The 15,535-nt window shown below is 55.4% G+C and overlaps 5 protein-coding genes across 5 annotated transcripts in view; 3 read left to right on the top strand and 2 right to left on the bottom strand.

Moving 5' to 3' along the window:
• GUITHDRAFT_141253 (hypothetical protein) overlaps window positions 1-2,046 on the bottom strand; it is a gene marked incomplete at both ends in the record, with an annotated part of 4,453 nt that extends 2,407 nt beyond the window's left edge. The window contains 3 exons of the mRNA XM_005829219.1: window positions 186-1,033; window positions 1,180-1,900; window positions 1,951-2,046. Of these exons, the coding sequence (XP_005829276.1) occupies window positions 186-1,033; window positions 1,180-1,900; window positions 1,951-2,046 (1,665 nt within the window). The remainder of the gene's footprint in view (window positions 1-185; window positions 1,034-1,179; window positions 1,901-1,950) is intronic.
• A 2,232-nt stretch (window positions 2,047-4,278) lies between these two features.
• Window positions 4,279-6,778, top strand: GUITHDRAFT_95701 (hypothetical protein). The gene is made up of 10 exons (XM_005829220.1): window positions 4,279-4,356; window positions 4,414-4,473; window positions 4,514-4,576; window positions 4,629-4,733; window positions 4,791-4,851; window positions 4,900-4,969; window positions 5,018-5,201; window positions 5,252-6,490; window positions 6,548-6,597; window positions 6,650-6,778. The coding sequence occupies exons 1-10, from the start codon at window positions 4,300-4,302 to the stop codon at window positions 6,735-6,737; spliced, it is 1,977 nt and encodes a 658-aa protein (XP_005829277.1). The 5' UTR covers window positions 4,279-4,299; the 3' UTR covers window positions 6,738-6,778.
• Window positions 6,779-8,378: 1,600 nt separating this feature from the next.
• On the top strand, window positions 8,379-12,395 carry GUITHDRAFT_141255 (hypothetical protein; the record flags this gene model as incomplete). Its single annotated transcript, XM_005829221.1, has 14 exons — window positions 8,379-8,384; window positions 8,510-8,624; window positions 8,768-8,847; window positions 8,920-8,970; window positions 9,083-9,364; window positions 9,624-10,334; window positions 10,454-10,523; window positions 10,661-10,737; window positions 10,929-11,270; window positions 11,374-11,460; window positions 11,631-11,715; window positions 11,892-12,081; window positions 12,169-12,232; window positions 12,363-12,395. 14 exons carry the CDS (start codon window positions 8,379-8,381, stop codon window positions 12,393-12,395), a joined length of 2,193 nt encoding a protein of 730 aa, XP_005829278.1.
• A 234-nt stretch (window positions 12,396-12,629) lies between these two features.
• On the bottom strand, window positions 12,630-13,196 carry GUITHDRAFT_141256 (hypothetical protein; the record flags this gene model as incomplete). The annotated part of the gene is made up of 1 exon (XM_005829222.1): window positions 12,630-13,196. The coding sequence occupies one exon, from the start codon at window positions 13,194-13,196 to the stop codon at window positions 12,630-12,632; it is 567 nt and encodes a 188-aa protein (XP_005829279.1).
• Window positions 13,197-14,052: 856 nt separating this feature from the next.
• GUITHDRAFT_153578 (hypothetical protein) lies at window positions 14,053-15,313 on the top strand (the record flags this gene model as incomplete). The annotated part of the gene is made up of 6 exons (XM_005829223.1): window positions 14,053-14,280; window positions 14,461-14,589; window positions 14,725-14,981; window positions 15,029-15,075; window positions 15,132-15,231; window positions 15,280-15,313. Coding segments are annotated over exons 1-5 (546 nt in total), but the record flags the coding sequence as incomplete, so codon positions are not given.
• Between the last annotated feature and the right edge of the window lie 222 nt (window positions 15,314-15,535).

Consider the following 15,535-nt stretch of genomic DNA (forward strand, 5'->3'; position numbering starts at 1 on the left):
GAGGAGGAGGAGGAGGAGGAGGAGGAGGAGGAGGAGGAGGAGGAGGAGGAGGAGGAGGAGCAAGAGGAAACGAGGGGTGGGGGGTTGAAGGGAGGACGTAAGGAGGGTGAAAGGAGGGTTGACGGAGGTGGTGTTGGTGAGAGGAGGAGGAGGAGGAGGAGGAGGAGAGTTAGAACATCCCGGACCTGAAGCCCAGCAGGAAGCTCAGGAGAGCTGGAGAAGGTGAAGGGCCCGCTTCCTGTGAACGTCGCCTGCATGCCATCCATTCCCACGTTCCTGACCAGCATCACCTCGGCTTGCGGGAAGCTCAAGGCCTCTGGGGGACGCAAGACTGAGATGAGCATGTCGCATCCTATCCGCCCTCCCTCGGAGGAGGCGAAGATCGTGCAGCAGTGCTCGGTCACGTCCTGCACTGGAGTCCCCGAGATCGTTCCTGTGCTGGGGTCCAGCTGAAGGCCGGGAGGGAGCCCGGGGTCCGAGGAGAAGGTGAACGGGCCGGAGCCGTCCACCTCCTTTACCTCATTGGGTGTGATGGCCTCTCCCAGCTTGTACTGCAGCTGATGACCGAGCTGGTACACGAAGGTGCTGGGCTCCTGCAGGACCAGGATCTTGACTTGAGAGTTGACCCTCATCCCGCACACGTTGTGCGCCGTGATGTGGAGGACATGGTCGCCCGGCGCCGACGGGCTGCCGGAGATCAGTCCGGTCTTGGGACAGACGGTGAGCCCACCGGGGACTTCAGTACAGGAGTACTGGACCGGGAGGGCCTCCAGGGGCCTCAGCTGAGCCTGGAGGTCGGCGATCCTCTTCCCCGCTATGACCTTGATTGCCTGAGGCTCATAGATGAGGGAGGAGGGGGGGATCGTGTATGCAACTCTCAGTGGATGGTCGCCGGGGATACGGCTCAAGGGGACGGCCCGGAGGACCGTGAGGGTGACGCGGCCATTCTGGGCCGATGGCAGCAAGCAGGCATGAGCCTTCTGCTTGCTCTCATCGCTAATCCTCTTCCACTCCGCCGTCTTCGAGATCAGAGCTGCAGCAAAGACTGAGCACACAGGCAGCACGGGGCATGCAGACGTCATGAGGAATTTGAGAGGAAGGGAGGAGGAGGAGGAGGAGGAGGAAGAGGAGGAGGAGGAGGAGGAGGAGGAGGAGGATGGGGTGGAAGGCTAGTCTCACCGTTGATCCCCGTTTTCTCTGGGTCCTTGATCTTGGAGTCGGAAGCATATCCGATGATGATGTCGTCTACCCGCAAACCCGCCCTGCTGGCCACTCCATCCACGTGGCACACAGGGACCCCTCCCTGCTCCAAGACCTTGACGGACTTGGCAGTGAAAGACTCCATGATGCTGGGATAGCAGGCCCTGACCGCCTGGACGAGCTGCTGGTCCGAAGAGGACTTGAACTTCTTCTTCAGCTCACCGATGGTCTGGTCGTGAAGGGTGAAGCCCATGGACAGGAGCTTACCAGCTGCATCCCTGGCAGTAGGGATGGACAAGGTGAGCGGGCAGATGACGTGCGCGGGGATGAAGGACTTGGATTGATGCCAGCTGATCTCGAGGTGAATCTCACCCTTCTGCTCGCCCTTTTGGATGTACAGCGGATGCCACCTGTCGTCTTTCCCGTTGACAAGCACGTCATGCAGGCAGATCCATGTGTCGCAGATGAAGCTGTCCGACATGTGCTTGTTCTCGTCCCAAAGGCTCACGTACAGGTGGTCGACCCCAGGGAGCAAGGAAGCTTCGTACACTGCCTCCTCTGCCCCGGCCCACTTTGGATCCTTGCCTCCATCTGTGTTGCAGGGGCTCTTCCACTCCTCCAGCAAGATTCGGGTCTCCCCTGCAAACCTGTGCTGCCGCATGGACGCCAATGGGGCCGTTCCATGCACAACGGACGCATCCTGCCAGGTTGAGGTGAACCAACATCGCAACATGCGAGCGCTGGATGTACCAGTCCAGGAGCGCACTTGATGTAAGGGTCTTGTTTGCCGATCATCTGAACGCTCTTCAACCCTCTGGCTTCGACGAACTTGATTCGCAGCGCCATCTGTGCTCAGATCAATTCGCTCCGCGCCCCTTGATTGGTGACTCTCCTCTTTCTCTCGAAACGACAAAGCCTACCGCCCTCAAAGTTCTTCTGCTTCAAAACTTTCTGAATAGGATCTCGGCGTTGAATTTAGTTGCTCCTTCCTCTCCTTTCTCCTCGTCATTCACCCATCTTTGAATTTATCCCACTGCATTTGATTAACACTCCGTGAAGTACCTCGTAAAGACATTTCTTCTTTCCTCCCAGTTCGTACACTATTTCCGTTCGGAACTCCTCTTGCCTCGGATCTCCTGCCTCTTCTTCCTCCCTCCCTGCCTCCCTGCCTCCCTTCCTCCTCCTCCTCCTCCTCGCTAACTTGCCCGTTCCTTCGCTTCGTTGCACCCAGCACAGAAAGGACGCCCTACGGACTGATGATGACCCCCACCCCCATCTCGATTTATATTTGGACCCGTAGTGATAATCCATTTTAGTGCCAACCGTACCGGTGCTCAAGAACTCGGAAGTTGACATGACGTCGGATGGACCCGGCGGCCCGGCCCGCCCGGCCGCCGCCGCCCGCCCGGCCCTCTGCCGTCCTTTACTCAAAGTTAAGTTAAAAATCAGTACGAGGACAATAATCATCGGAGAGTCGGAGGAGGCTTGACCCTGACACCGTCAGACTGGTGCCAGTGGAGCCGTGCAGTGCCAGGCGGCGGCGCGGGCCGGGGCCCGGCGCCCGTCACCCGACGGCGGCCCCCGGGAAACGGCGGGGCGCGGCCCGGCGGGGCGGGGGGCAACTTACTGAGGTCTTGGAGGCAGCAGAGTCTCACTAAGAAAAGTCTCGAGCTTCACGTGCTGCCCTTGTGCGATGGAGGCCGCCAGACAAGAAAAAAAGACAAGATCGTTCTTTATAACGATTCTTCGAAGAATTTTTAATAGGTAGGGTACCCACTGGTACCCTACAAAGATCGTATTGTGGGGTATTTTATACCCCTCCATCTCCGCAAACTTCTGTCCATCAAGGGTAGGTGGTATGAATGGGGAGAACGATCGAAGCAGGAGGACTACGAGAGGTGGGTACTTCAAATATAGAAAAGGGGGGTACTTTTGACCAGACTACTACCAGAATATTCCTTCGAAGCGACCCTAGCCCACGTGCCCTGTACCCCCCCCCAGCGACGAATGTACCCTACCCCATGTATTCTTATGTGTACCCCTGGAGTTGTCCTTACGTACCCCCATCAGGTGGATTCTCTCACCCAACTTTCAAATTGATCGTAGTACCCCCTTTTACTCAGGAAATAAAATAGCCAAGGACCCCTAAAAATCATATCCACCCGTACTGTATAGTGTGTAGGGGTGTTTTGTTGGAGTACCACCCTGGTGTTTACAGAACGCACCCGTCTTTGACACTACCACTACCCCCAATTCCATCGATTCTCCACTGTTCTACACAACTAGCACCCTACCCCCTATTTATGTGAAGAAACGTCTCCAAACAACCCCCGTTCCAAATCCTGTTGACCCCCTACGATCCGCCGCAATGGGGGGCGGGAGGGCATGGAGAGGAGACGAGCGAAAGTGGGAGGCAGAGATAAAAGATAAGGGGCATGAGCTGCAGCAGCTGTGTAGACTTGCAGTCAAGGTAGAATCTTGCCATGACAGGTCCAAATTAGGTCCACTGATTATGATATTGGTTTCGAGCGCGCAAAGAGCGTGCGCAGGATTTTGTATCGGACAAAGAGGTTCGAAGGGATGGTCTCTTTGTCCAAAGTATACTCTCATCAAGCTTGATCGAGAATCCTTGATTAGATGACAGCTGGCTGATTGATCTGCATGTGACCAACCTTGGTTTGCAGACCAATGTGGTTGGCCAAGACCCTAATCGGCGCATGCGTGCTTGCAAGCACGTGTTCGGCATTCATGCCAACTGGAAGCAAAATGTTGCATCTTCGCTCTCCTGGTAAATGATCGATCTTTTGTAACTTTGCAAGAGACGGGGGATTGATGTCGACCGCACCGCTCGTTCGCTCACTTTTGAACAGGCCGTCTGTCGTCAAGATGTAGGATATCACAGCGGTTGCCTGCCCTGAAGCTCCCTAAGGTATGTCGAACGTTGATTTTTGCTCGTATGACAAATCTGCAGGGGCGAGCAAGTGGATTGCGCATGACGACAGTGGCACCCGAGACCTTCGAGTTCCAGGTGTTGTTGCTTCTTACAACATTGACCTGGTTTTGACATGGTGTTTTTGCCAGGCCGAGGTCTCGCGGGTGATGGACATCATCATCAACTCGCTCTACAGTGACAAAGACGTCTTCCTGCGTGAGCTTGTGGGTTCATGCGAAGTGTTTTGGACATAATGTCTCTTACTCCTCCATCTTGGCAAGGTCTCCAATGCTGCCGATGCTTGTGACAAGAAGCGATTCCTTGCGATCACCGAGAACAAGGTTCTGATCTGTGCATAGCATGATGGCTGAATGACAAGAGTCGAAACAGGGCTCTGCTGATAATCTTGAGATCAGGATTCAAGCTGACAAAGAGCAGAAGAAGGTGAATTAGTCAAGAAATCCTGTAGGGATTGGTTGATGTTGCGATGGCACAGTTGATTATCGAAGACTCTGGTGTGGGAATGACAAAAGATGAATTGATCAACAACTTGGGGCGTATTGCTCAGTCTGGAACAAAGCAATTTGCTGAAATGTTGAAGGTGATATATGCCACATTTGCTCTGTTTCTTTTGACCTTGAAAGTTCAGGCCAAGGAGAAGAATAAGGGTGACAGTGCAGCGAATCTTATTGGACAATTTGGTGTCGGCTTCTATTCAGGTCTACTTTTCCTTGATGCTTAAGAGACCTCTAAAACCGTTACATCAGGCTTCTTGGTTGCCAATAAGATGACAGTGATTAGTAAGGGCCTCAATGACGAGCAAGGAAGGTCATACAGGTAGCTGTGGAAGATGTGTAGGATGCGAGCTGATACATCCTTTATAAGATGGGAGTCAGAAGCTGGAAGCTCTTACACAATATCAGAGGTTGAGGGGGAAAGCGGCATCGAAGGGAACTCAGGGACCCGCATCGAGCTCACCCTGCGGGAGGACGCCGACGAGTACCTGGATGACATGAAGATTAAAGCCCTCGTGCAGAGGTACTCCGAGTTTATCAACTTCCCGATCAAGGTACCATCGAAGCTTGCCGTTGAATCGCGCGTTGACGGGGCTCTTGACAGGTTTTCACCACCAAGACTACCTACGAGCAGGTTGAAGATGAAGAAGCCAACAAAGATCTCAAGGAGGGCGAAACCCCCAAGAAGAAGACCATCCCCGTCACGAAGCAGGAGTGGGAAGTCCAGAACAAGCAGCAGCCCCTTTGGATGCGCCCACCTTCTCAGGTCACGGCAGAGCAATACGAGGAGTTTTACAAGAGCACATTCAAGGCCTTCGATAAGCCTCTTACCCTCTCTCACTTCTCCCTTGAAGGTCAGGTTGAATTTCGTGCTCTGCTTTATGTTCCTAGCATGTTGCCATTCGAGCTCGGGAGCAACATGTTTGATGAAAACGCGGGCAACATGCGCTTGTACGTGAAGAGAGTGTTCATCAACGACAAGTTCACTGAGCTCTGCCCTCGCTGGCTCAAGTTTGTGAAGGGCGTCATCGACTCGGAGGACCTCCCCTTGAACGTTGGACGTGAAATCTTGCAGAAATCTTCGGTCTTGAGAGTAGTGTCTCGAAGGATCGTGAAGAAGTCACTTGACATGTTCAATGACATCAAGGGCAAGGGTGGAGAAGACTGGGACACCTTCCAGAAGCAATTCGGCAAGTACCTCAAGGTTGGTGTGATCGAGGACAACGAGCACAGGAAAGACATCGGGGAGCTGATTACTTTCGGATCGTCTGCATCCAAGGGAAATCTCACCACCTTGGGCGAGTACGTGTCTAGGATGAAGGAAGGTCAGCAGTACATCTACTACGTGTCGGGGGATGGAAGGGCTCAGTGTGAAATGTCTCCTGCGCTGGAGAAGGTGAAGAGCAATGGGTATGAAGTGATGTACTGCGTCGAGCCCCTCGATGAGCTCTGCATGATGGAGCTGAAGGAGGTGGACGGCCCGGAAGACAAGAAGATCGAGATCATCGACCTTGGGCGAGACACGGTGAAGGGCATCGACGACAGCGAAGACAAGAAGGAGGAGAAACAGGAGAAGGAGAAGAGCTTTGATCAAGTCCTCAAGTTCCTCACGGACACTCTCGGTCAGAAGCGCGTGTCTAAGGTCGAGATCAGCTTGTCTTTGTCAGATAGCCCGTCTACGCTAGCCCAGGCACAATACGGCATGTCGCCCCAGATGCAGAAGTACATGAAGGCAAGAGCCGTTGCCATGGGGGAGGAGGCAGACTGGAGCGGAAACTCCGGTCAGGCCGCCATCCTTCAGGTCAACCCGAACCACCCCATCCTCATCTCTCTCAAGGACAAGGTACGTAGCTCCTTGGATCAGCCGCTCCTCTCCCTTGTCGTTGACTCATGCGTGTAGTTGGACGCCGGAGAGCCAGGCGAGGACGAGAAGAGGGTTGCAAGTCTCTTGTAAGCCGTTGTTGCTCCCGCAGAGGCGACGGGCTGACCTTGTGACCTGCAGGTTCCACGTGGCGCAGCTAAGAGGAGGATACGACATCACGGAGGGAGACAAGTTTGCCTCGCTGGTGACAGAGCTTCTCGCCAAGTGAAGGGATCAAGTCGCCGCTGTAGTAAAACATCAAAAATGCCGCACGAGCGCGCTGCCTCATCCTCCTCACTCCGACCTCAGATGCGCTCCAATCCTTCCACGCTCTTCTTTGCTTGCTGAAACTCGATGTGTCCTTGAACGAGCTGAGATGAGCTGACGAGACGTGTTTGAATCGAGTGACTTAGTCAGTAGGGTGAATGACGGCAGCCGGCAGTAGGTCATTCAATATACTGCCATTCATTTGATTACGAGCCTGCTGCTGCTGCTGCTGCTGCTGCTGCTGCTGCTGCTGCTGCTGCTGCTGCTGCTTCTCTCGATTCCATATCATGCTCCTGCTCCTGCTCCTGCTCCTGCTCCTGCTCCTGCTCCTGCTCCTCCTGCTCCTCCTGCTCCTGCTCCTGCTCCTGCTCCTGCTCCTGCTCCTGCTTCTGCTCCTGCTCCTCCTTATTCACTCGATCTCATATCGTCTCCCCTGATCCTTGTTTGTCGGGGAGCTTGTCAGAAGTACCCCCACTACCCCCACTTTACCCTTCCTCTACCCCACCAGTCTCCTTTTCATCACCCCCAGTAGAAAGACCCGCGCTTGCGACTGCCACTACCCCCACCGTTTACACCATGTACCTCCACCCCCTACTTTGTATGCAGACTACCCCCACCATTGACCGGCCTCCGCCGCACGTGACACGCATGCTTTGGCGCCATGGCGGTTCCCGCCCTGGGGCATGCCGCGCATGCGCGATCCTTGCTTCCTCCGGCTCCCTTCTCCTGCTTCTGCTGCTTCCTGATACTCCACTCTGACTGATATCAGCGCCTTCCTCCTCACGGACAGCCTCTTGTGCCTCCTACATTATTCTCAGCACCCCCCTTGCCATATTCGGAATGCTGCTTTGATATGAGTTTGCTCTGCACACTCTCGCAGGAGTGCCATGTCCTGTCTCTTGCTCATCAACAATTCATGCTTCGAGAAATAGTCAGCACGCTGCCTTCTCTCCTCTGCTTTCATCCCTGTGAACATAGCGAGTGCAAAACTGCTTGTTTCGTCTTCACGTGCGCTACGATGGTCTTGCTCTTCATAGAGATAGGAGAACAAAGATTCCGAGCAGGAGTGAGAGGACGGCGCTGTTTCATCTAGTCTCGTTTTACATCTTTGTAAGCTTGATTCTTGCCCGTTTGCGAGAATCAGCGTTGCCCGCGTCCCAGATGTTTGTGTTGTGTTGAGACCCTTGCGGTCCTCGTGTTCGTCATAAGCTTGACATGTCTCGATGCATTCTGATGATTGTTAGATCCATTTGCTCAATTTCGAAAGTTAGCGATATTTCTGTGGGATCTGACATGTAACATGACAGCGGGAACTGGGGGAGAGCAGCGTCGTCACGCATTCGGCTACCAGTTGAGGGAGAGCAAGGTTTGGACTTGAGCTCAGGGCATCTGTGGTTGTTGCGAAGAGAAGACGTGGATGGTAGCACTGGAAGGTTGAGAGCTCGAAAGAGAAGTGAATGCTGTGAAGAAGAGGAATGGGGGGAAAGATCGCAGCTGACGCGGCTTGAGGGACTTGCTGGTCAGAAAACCTCAGGGAGCGAGGGGAGGGGAGGAAAAAGAACGCGGGAGGAAGAAGCAAAGACTAGTTGGCCACAGACCGAGGATGGAGGTGAGGATGAGTCCATACTACCTCCTCTCAGCAATCTTCTCCTCTTCTTCTCCCTCCTCATTCCTCTCCCTGCCCTGCTCTCCCCCTGCTGCTGTCGCTGTCACTGACCACTCCTCGTTCCTCAGCGACACGGAGAAGCGCTCACGGAGATCCGGCAGCCTCCGCTTGCTTCTCCGCAGAAGCGAACCAAGCTTGACATCTTCGGGTCTGACAACAGCGTGAAGGCGTCGTCATGGCATGGTGAGGTGGTAGGAGGAAGGGAGCGAGGCAGTAACGCGAGCCGCGTTCAGGCTTCTCTCTGATGGATGAAGTGGAGGAGCTTCATGGCAGGTCTGATTGCTTTTATGCCCGGAGGAGGAGGAGTTTGAGACTTGTTGGAGTAGGGAGGCCTTCCGGCAGGACATGGCGATTAGCTTGGGAGCCCGAGGGGGAGGGGGAGGGGGAGGAGGAGGAGGTGATGAAGGTCAGAGTTCGTCATCGCCGAAGGTATTGCTTTTATCTCATGAGCGCTTCCTCTGTTCTGAAACACGTATAGGGTCTTCCGCCTAAGGTTGTAGCAAGAACCAACAGCCCGACCCGCCGAAAGGTGAAAATGGAGGGAAATTACCAAGGGAGGAGCGGAGGAGAAGAAGGAGGAGAAGAAGGAACGGAGGGAGGAGGGAAGGGGAAAGTAGCAGAAGAATGACGAAGCTTTGCAGTTGGTGGTGCGAGGGAACTCGTTCGAGACCAAGGATTCTCCCAACTTCGAGAACGGAACAATCTTCGAGATGGAGGTGGAGGAACCGGAGGACAAGAAGGACAAGGAAAATGACAAGGACAAGGAAAAAGGGGAAGAGGAGGAGGAGGGCAGAGAGGAGGATCAGCAATGTGAAGTTAAAGGCAAGAAAGCGTCCTCCTCGTCTTCGTCCTCGTCGGACCAGAAAGCAGCTGGAGGCCCTGCAAAGTCAACACTTGACGATAAGAAGACCAAGTTGCAGCAGGTCCTTTCTCCTCCTCCTCCTCCTCCTCCTCCCCATCTCCCTCCTCTTTTCTCGCCTCCCCCGCCCCCCCCTCCTCATCTTAACCTTGCCTGTTCTATTCCATTCCCTTCATCCCTTCATCATTCACTTTCTTTTTGCGGCCTCTTCCTGAAATCCTCTTTCTCCGCCTCCTCTCCCCCTGCCTCGTCCTCGTTCTCCTCCTCCTCCTCGTCTCCCCTCCCCAACTTCCACGTCCACGGCCGCTTACGTGGCCCTGTAGGACGGCAATGCTCTGCTTCCTGCCATCCCTGCCCTTGTGGGTGGAGGCAACGCAGACACGGAGAACGCAGCAGCGGCACTTGCGATGCTGCAGAACATGGCAGGAGGAGTAGCGACAGGTGCAGGAGGGGCAGGGGGGATGATGGTGCTGGGGATGCTGCGAGGCAAGCAGGAGGAGGAGCGCAGGCAAGGGGGAGATGGGGGCGTGCGAGGATCCGAGCAGCAGGTGCCTGTGCTGGTGAAGTCGGACGGGACAAAGATCCCGCTGAGCGGGGAGCTGCTGAGCAAGCTCGGTGTGCCATGGCTGGCGGCGGTTCCCATGGAGGGGAAGGGAGGGAGGGGAGGAGAGCACAGGAGGGCGGCTGCGGGAGAGGAGGAGAGGAGGAGGGCCCTGTGGCCTGAGGAGAGTCCCTCGACATCAGCAGCGCGCGGGGTGCAGGGGATGAATCTCAACTTGGAATCGCCAGAAAAGCAGGAGGAGGAGGGCAGGAAGGAGGAGGCGCCGAAGAAGGGCGCGGAAGTGAGGGGGAAGAGCACCAGGAGGGGAGAGGCTGCAGCCTCCAAGGACAGGGACAAGGTCGGGGAGCTGAGCAGAGCAGACGAGGCAGCGATCGCAGCTCTGCAGGAGCTGGGGGCAAGTGTAGAAGCATGGGAGAGCAGCGAGGAGGCGGGGAGGAGAAACAGAAGCTCAGGAAGCCTCCAGTCCCCTGGGGTAAAGACCCTCCTCCTCCTCCTCGCTCTCCTCCTCCTCCTCCTCCTCCTCCTTCTCCTCCTCCTCCTCCTCCTCCTCCTCCTCCTCCTCTTCGCCAGCTCTGACTCAGCTTGCATCAGACGGGAGGCAGCAGCGTCAACAGCAGACATGGAGCAGCAAGAGGCCGCCAAGTCACCCGTGCATGCCCGGGTAAACCATCTGCTCCTGCTCTTGCTCCTGCTCCTGCTCCTGCTCCTGCTCCTGCTCCTGCTCCTGCTCTTCTTTCTCCAGCCTATTCCCCATCTTCCTCCACTGCCTTCCTTGGCTCGTCATAATATTCCATTCAGGATGTGGTGAGCGGATCTCTATCGCCTGTAAGTTCTGTGCCCTGTGCGGATACACTTTCCGCCGTCCTTCCTCTCAGGTATACCAAGCTCCTCCTCCTGCTCTTGCTGCTCCTCCTCCTGCTCTTGCTGCTCCTACTCCTACTCCTGCTCCTTCTGCTCCTCCTGATCCTGCTTCCTTACCCTCCTTCATTCCTCGCTTCTCCATCTCTCAGCAACTCTCCTCAAGTCTCCTTCCCATCTCTGCTCCTCGTCTTGATTCTCCTCCCAGCCGAACTCGGCCAAGGACGGAGCAGCGTCTCCCCTCGCTGCTCTTGCCCCCGACAGCGCGTCTACCGAAGGGGGAGCAGGGGAGGGTCTGGAGCTCCGCAAGCTCAGCTCTGCCTCCTCCCCAGTCAGCGCCTCCTCTGCTGGAGGGTCCAACCAGGAGAGCCGTGTATCGAGCCCCCATGTCCTCAGTACAGGAGGAGGAGGAGGAGGAGCGAACCAAGCGGAGGAGGAGGGAGCGGGCGAAGAGGCCAGTGTGAGCGGAGGAGGAGCAGGAGGAACGCCCAGACCGACAGTGACGAGGGTGACGGCAAACTCGCTGGAGCTACACAAGATCAAAGAGCAGGTGAGAAACGAAAGGGGGAGGGGGGGGAGGGAGAGGGGAAGGGGGGGAGGAGGAGGAGGAGGGGAAGGAGGAGGAGGAGGGGGAGAATATTGACAGGAAGCAGGCGAGACGAGCAAGAGAGAAGCAGCTGCTTGCCAGATTGCAGTCTTTGCTCTTTGATCAACGAGATTCTCCTCCCTCTGCGTCGGAGGTGAGCCCACCTCAGTTTCCCTCCCCTTCTCATCTTCTCCCGTGCCTGTGCTTCCTGCTCCTCCTCGTCCTCTTTCTCCTCCTCCTGCTCCTCCTGCTCTTTGTGCGTCTCCTCCTCTGATGCTCCCTCCTTGTCCTGGTCGCGCTCTTCTGACGCTTTTGCTTCTTCAGGTCACCTACAACTTCGTCCTGGGGTGTGCGGTAGACGCGCTTAAAGATCGCTTCCTTCGCAAGGGAATGAGCATCGCCCACCTTGGTAGTTACCTCCTCCTGCCCTGCAGCTCCTCCTGCTCCTGCTCCCGTTGCTACTCGTGCTCCCTGCTCCCTGCTCCCTGCTCCTGCACTTGCTCCTTCTGCTCCCTCTGCTGCTCCTGCCCCTGCTGCTGCTCCTGCCCTTGCTGCTGCTCCGACCCGCGTCTCATCTGCCTGCAGGCCTCGAGGAGCTCGCACTTGAGCCTGCAACGCCGAGGGGGCAGGAGGGAGGAGGCAGCGGGAACGCGGAGATGGAGAAGCATAAGATAAAGGAGCAGCAACGGCGGGCGAGGAAGCGACAGCTGCTGTCCACACTGCAGAGCATGGTGCTAGGGGAGGCAGAAGCTACGACCAAATCATCGGGGATAACGTGAGGAAGGGGAGAGAGTCAAGGGGGATGGAGGGAGAGGAGGAGGGGAGGACAAAGAAGAGGGAAAGGAGTATGACGAGCACACAGGGGGAACTACATCCTTGAGCTGGTGGTGGTGGAACTGGAGAAGGAACGACTGGAAGCACCTGCGGTAAGGAAGGAGGAGGAGGAAGTGGAGCAGGAGCAGGAGCAGGAGAACACATGAGAGTTAGCAGCAGCAAGAGAGCATGGGTTGGCGGGTTATGGAGGAGTGAGGCTCTTATGACTTGTGTGGTGAGCAGGCGAACGTGGCGGTGAAGGTGGAAGGAGATTAAAATCACAAGAGAGGAGGTGTGAAGGAGCGACAAAGAGTGCGAGGAGGAGGAAGAGGGGAGGGTGTTCAAGTAGCTCTGGAGGGTGGCGACTAACGGTTGCATTGTTTCAATTTGTTCACAACGATTTCTATAAATTTGGTTACATGTCATGAAGTTTATCTTTCCACTTCTCTTCTTGCTCCATCTGAATGTTCTTGCCCAACCGTCTCCTGCTGCTGCTGCTGCTGCTGCTGCTCAAACCTGTTTCCTCTGCAATCTTTCCTGCTCCATGCCCCCCGCTAGAATCTGCTCGTTCTTGGCATGAAACTTGGAGGCGATCCATTCGCCCAAGTTCTCGATCATGTTAGGCTGCTTCTCCCCTCTGCTCCTCGCCGCTTCCACCTCCTTCCTCTCCTTCCTCCTCTCCTCCTTCCGCTTCTCCTTCTCCACCAGCGTCGTCGACGTCTTCTTGCCCGCGCCCGCGCTCCCCGCCTTCTTCTCCGCCGCCCTCCCAACTCCCTCCGATTTCCTCGCCGCCTCCCACGACTCGACTGTGTCATACCCTCCTGCTGCTGCGATCGCTCTAATCGTATCGTCAGGAACGAACTCTCCATCATCCGTTGCCTTCATCGTTACGTTCTCGATCCTCACCGTCCCTCCCTCATGACCCTCCCCCGTCTCCTTCGCCTGCTCGTCCTTCTTCAGCCGCGCCTCTGCCTTCTTCCGCAAGTTCTCCAGCATGTCCTCCTCTTTCCTCCAGTGATCTTTCCTCCTGGTGGCTCCTGACGACCATCTCCGTCCTCCTCTCGCCTCTGCCCTCATCGCACTGTGATCGACAACTGTGAACGCAACGATCAATCAAGTCATCGCCATCATCATCACCACCACCAACACCATCATCACCACCATCATCATTTTCAATGCGATGATGATCATGATCATCATCATCATCATCATCATCGCATTCAAGACGAGCTCAAGAGAAAAGAGAACTTTACCATCACTTGCTCCCAGATAATCTTGACTGCTGTCAAACACATTCCCATCGTCCTCATGGTCCCCTGGGAAGTAATGTTCTCCCTTCTACAGCGTTCCATCAGTCCAGCCGTGTCATCCATACAAACTCACCTTCATCTCCTTGATCCCCGCAAGCACCTCAACGTTCGTCTGCGACATCTTCCCAGCTCTATGGGCAGGATGGGGGGAGGAGGCGGAGGACGGGGCAAGGACTGTGGGGTTGAACCCTCCTACGGTATAGCCGACGACTAGCAGGAAGGCAGAAGCAACGATTGCCCGAGAGGCCAGGAGAGTGTAAGAGGGAGGGGAGGACAGAGAGTTTGTAGGATGCTTCTTGTGCTGTTGGTGGTGAGAGGAGGAGGAGGAGGGCGGGGGGGGCGGAGAGGGCGGGGAGGAGGAGGAGGAGGGAGGGATAGTACTCGCTTCTGCCTCCATGTCGGCTGTCGCTGATGACCGGTCGCACGGCTAGGTGAAGAGTTTTTGTTTCTTTCATTCGCAGTATTTTACACAATTTTATTCCTATTAGATCAATAAATTTTATTGTTTTGAAGATCTAAATAATTTTTAATTCTTTTTTTATTTGAAAATATATTGTCTGTTTATACAGTTTATACAGTTCATTGTATCGTTCCAATCCAGAAGTCTCTGCCGGAAATAGGGCAAGGAGCGCCATGCTGGGGGAACCCTGAGGGTGGGGGCGGAGGAGAAGAAGGTGGAGTCGGCGTCGCCGCCATGCAGAGGACAAGAGAACATGATGGAGAGAGAAACAAGAAGAACACTGCCAAGCTCGCTGCTTCAATCATCAGCGTGCTGCTACTGCTGCTGTGTTGTTCCTCCCTCCTTCGTAGCGGAGGAGGGAGGATGGAGCTTGGAATGTTGGGCAAGCAGGGTGAGATGTGCCTGATGTGATGTATCATTACTGATATATTTCTGTGTTTCTTGCTCCTTGTTCTTCTCCTCTGTCATTATCTTTCACCTATCTCATCCTGCTCTCCTGCTCCTGCTCTCCTGCTCCTGCTCCTGCTCCTGCTCCTCACCTTTCCCCTGCATGTCCCTTCGGTGGTTCCAGAAAGCTTGAGGGAGCCTTTGGTACGATCGCGCAGAGCAAGACAATCGGAACTCGTACAGAAACCCCGAGGTTTCTATCAGGGAATGGCGAGCGGTCTAGAGGGGATCCTTCATAAACTGAAGCAGATGGGTGCGGTTTTCAACTTCCTCCTCCTTCACCTTCATCATCTCACCTTCTCCCTCAGCTTCTCTCAACTCTCATCCCTCCCTCCCTCCCTCCCTCCCGCCTCCCTCCTTCTTTCTGAGCCTGACTCCCTCTTGCAAGATTTGGGATCGGAGGTGAAGCAGCATCAGCGCGACGCGGCGAAGGAGCAAGTTTCTCAACAAAAGGAGCTTCTGGATTTAGCGTCAACGATGAACAGCGAGAAGGGGAAGTCGTCAGCAAAGAGCATCCTCCGAAACCTGCAGAAAGAACTGTTTGCCAGTATCGACGTCAAGTCGCAAGCGCGAAGGCGGATACGATCAAGACAACTCCCTCCCTCACCTCCTGCGAGGCCGGCGAGCGAGAGAGAGGGACGGCAGGTTGAGACCAGAGAAAGAAGAATGAATCGAGCATGACGAAGTTTCAGGCGGTCAAGCAGGTTGGTCGTGGGGATGAAGGCGAACATAGCGGAAGGTGACAATGACAGCGACTCTACTGCTCATTCCAATGCCTTACTCTCTCGTTCCAAGGCATCCGACGCAAGAAGTCGCCAGTAGGAAGCAGAAGCAAAATCTGAGGGTTGAACCCCGAGCTGCTGCTGCTCCCCGGGAATCGAAGCTCTCTAAGAAGGTCCGGCGGGAGGTTTGAGTTTTCTCGGGATTGAAGTTGGACGCGCAGGCTGAGATCAAGCAGGAGCTGGAAGATGCTCAGGTCCTGCGTGCCTCGCCCCCTCTCGTGAGGAAGCTCATGCTCGCTCTCAGGCAGTTGCGGATGCCGCGTGGTCCGGGCAACCAAGAGGGGAGGGAGGGGATGAAGGTCAGAGACTTTTGTTGATACCTGCAGCTAGCTGTTATGATCTTCTTCCTGCTTCTCACTAGCGACGTTCTTGTGCAGAAGGATCGAAGGAGGAAATCGTCTCCAGCGTCTCAATTGG

Source organism: Guillardia theta (genome assembly GCF_000315625.1).
Source record: "Guillardia theta CCMP2712 unplaced genomic scaffold GUITHscaffold_53, whole genome shotgun sequence".
Lineage (NCBI taxonomy): Eukaryota > Cryptophyceae > Pyrenomonadales > Geminigeraceae > Guillardia > Guillardia theta.

Bases quoted from the DNA above. Each gene is read 5' to 3' on its own strand.
- GUITHDRAFT_95701 (XM_005829220.1), top strand. From the start codon at position 4,300: ATGGACATCATCATCAACTCGCTCTACAGTGACAAAGACGTCTTCCTG. The intron at 4,357-4,413 runs GTGGGTTCATGC...CATCTTGGCAAG, and splicing joins ACGTCTTCCTGCGTGAGCTT to GTCTCCAATGCTGCCGATGC. The intron at 4,970-5,017 runs GTAGCTGTGGAA...ATCCTTTATAAG, and splicing joins GAGCAAGGAAGGTCATACAG to ATGGGAGTCAGAAGCTGGAA.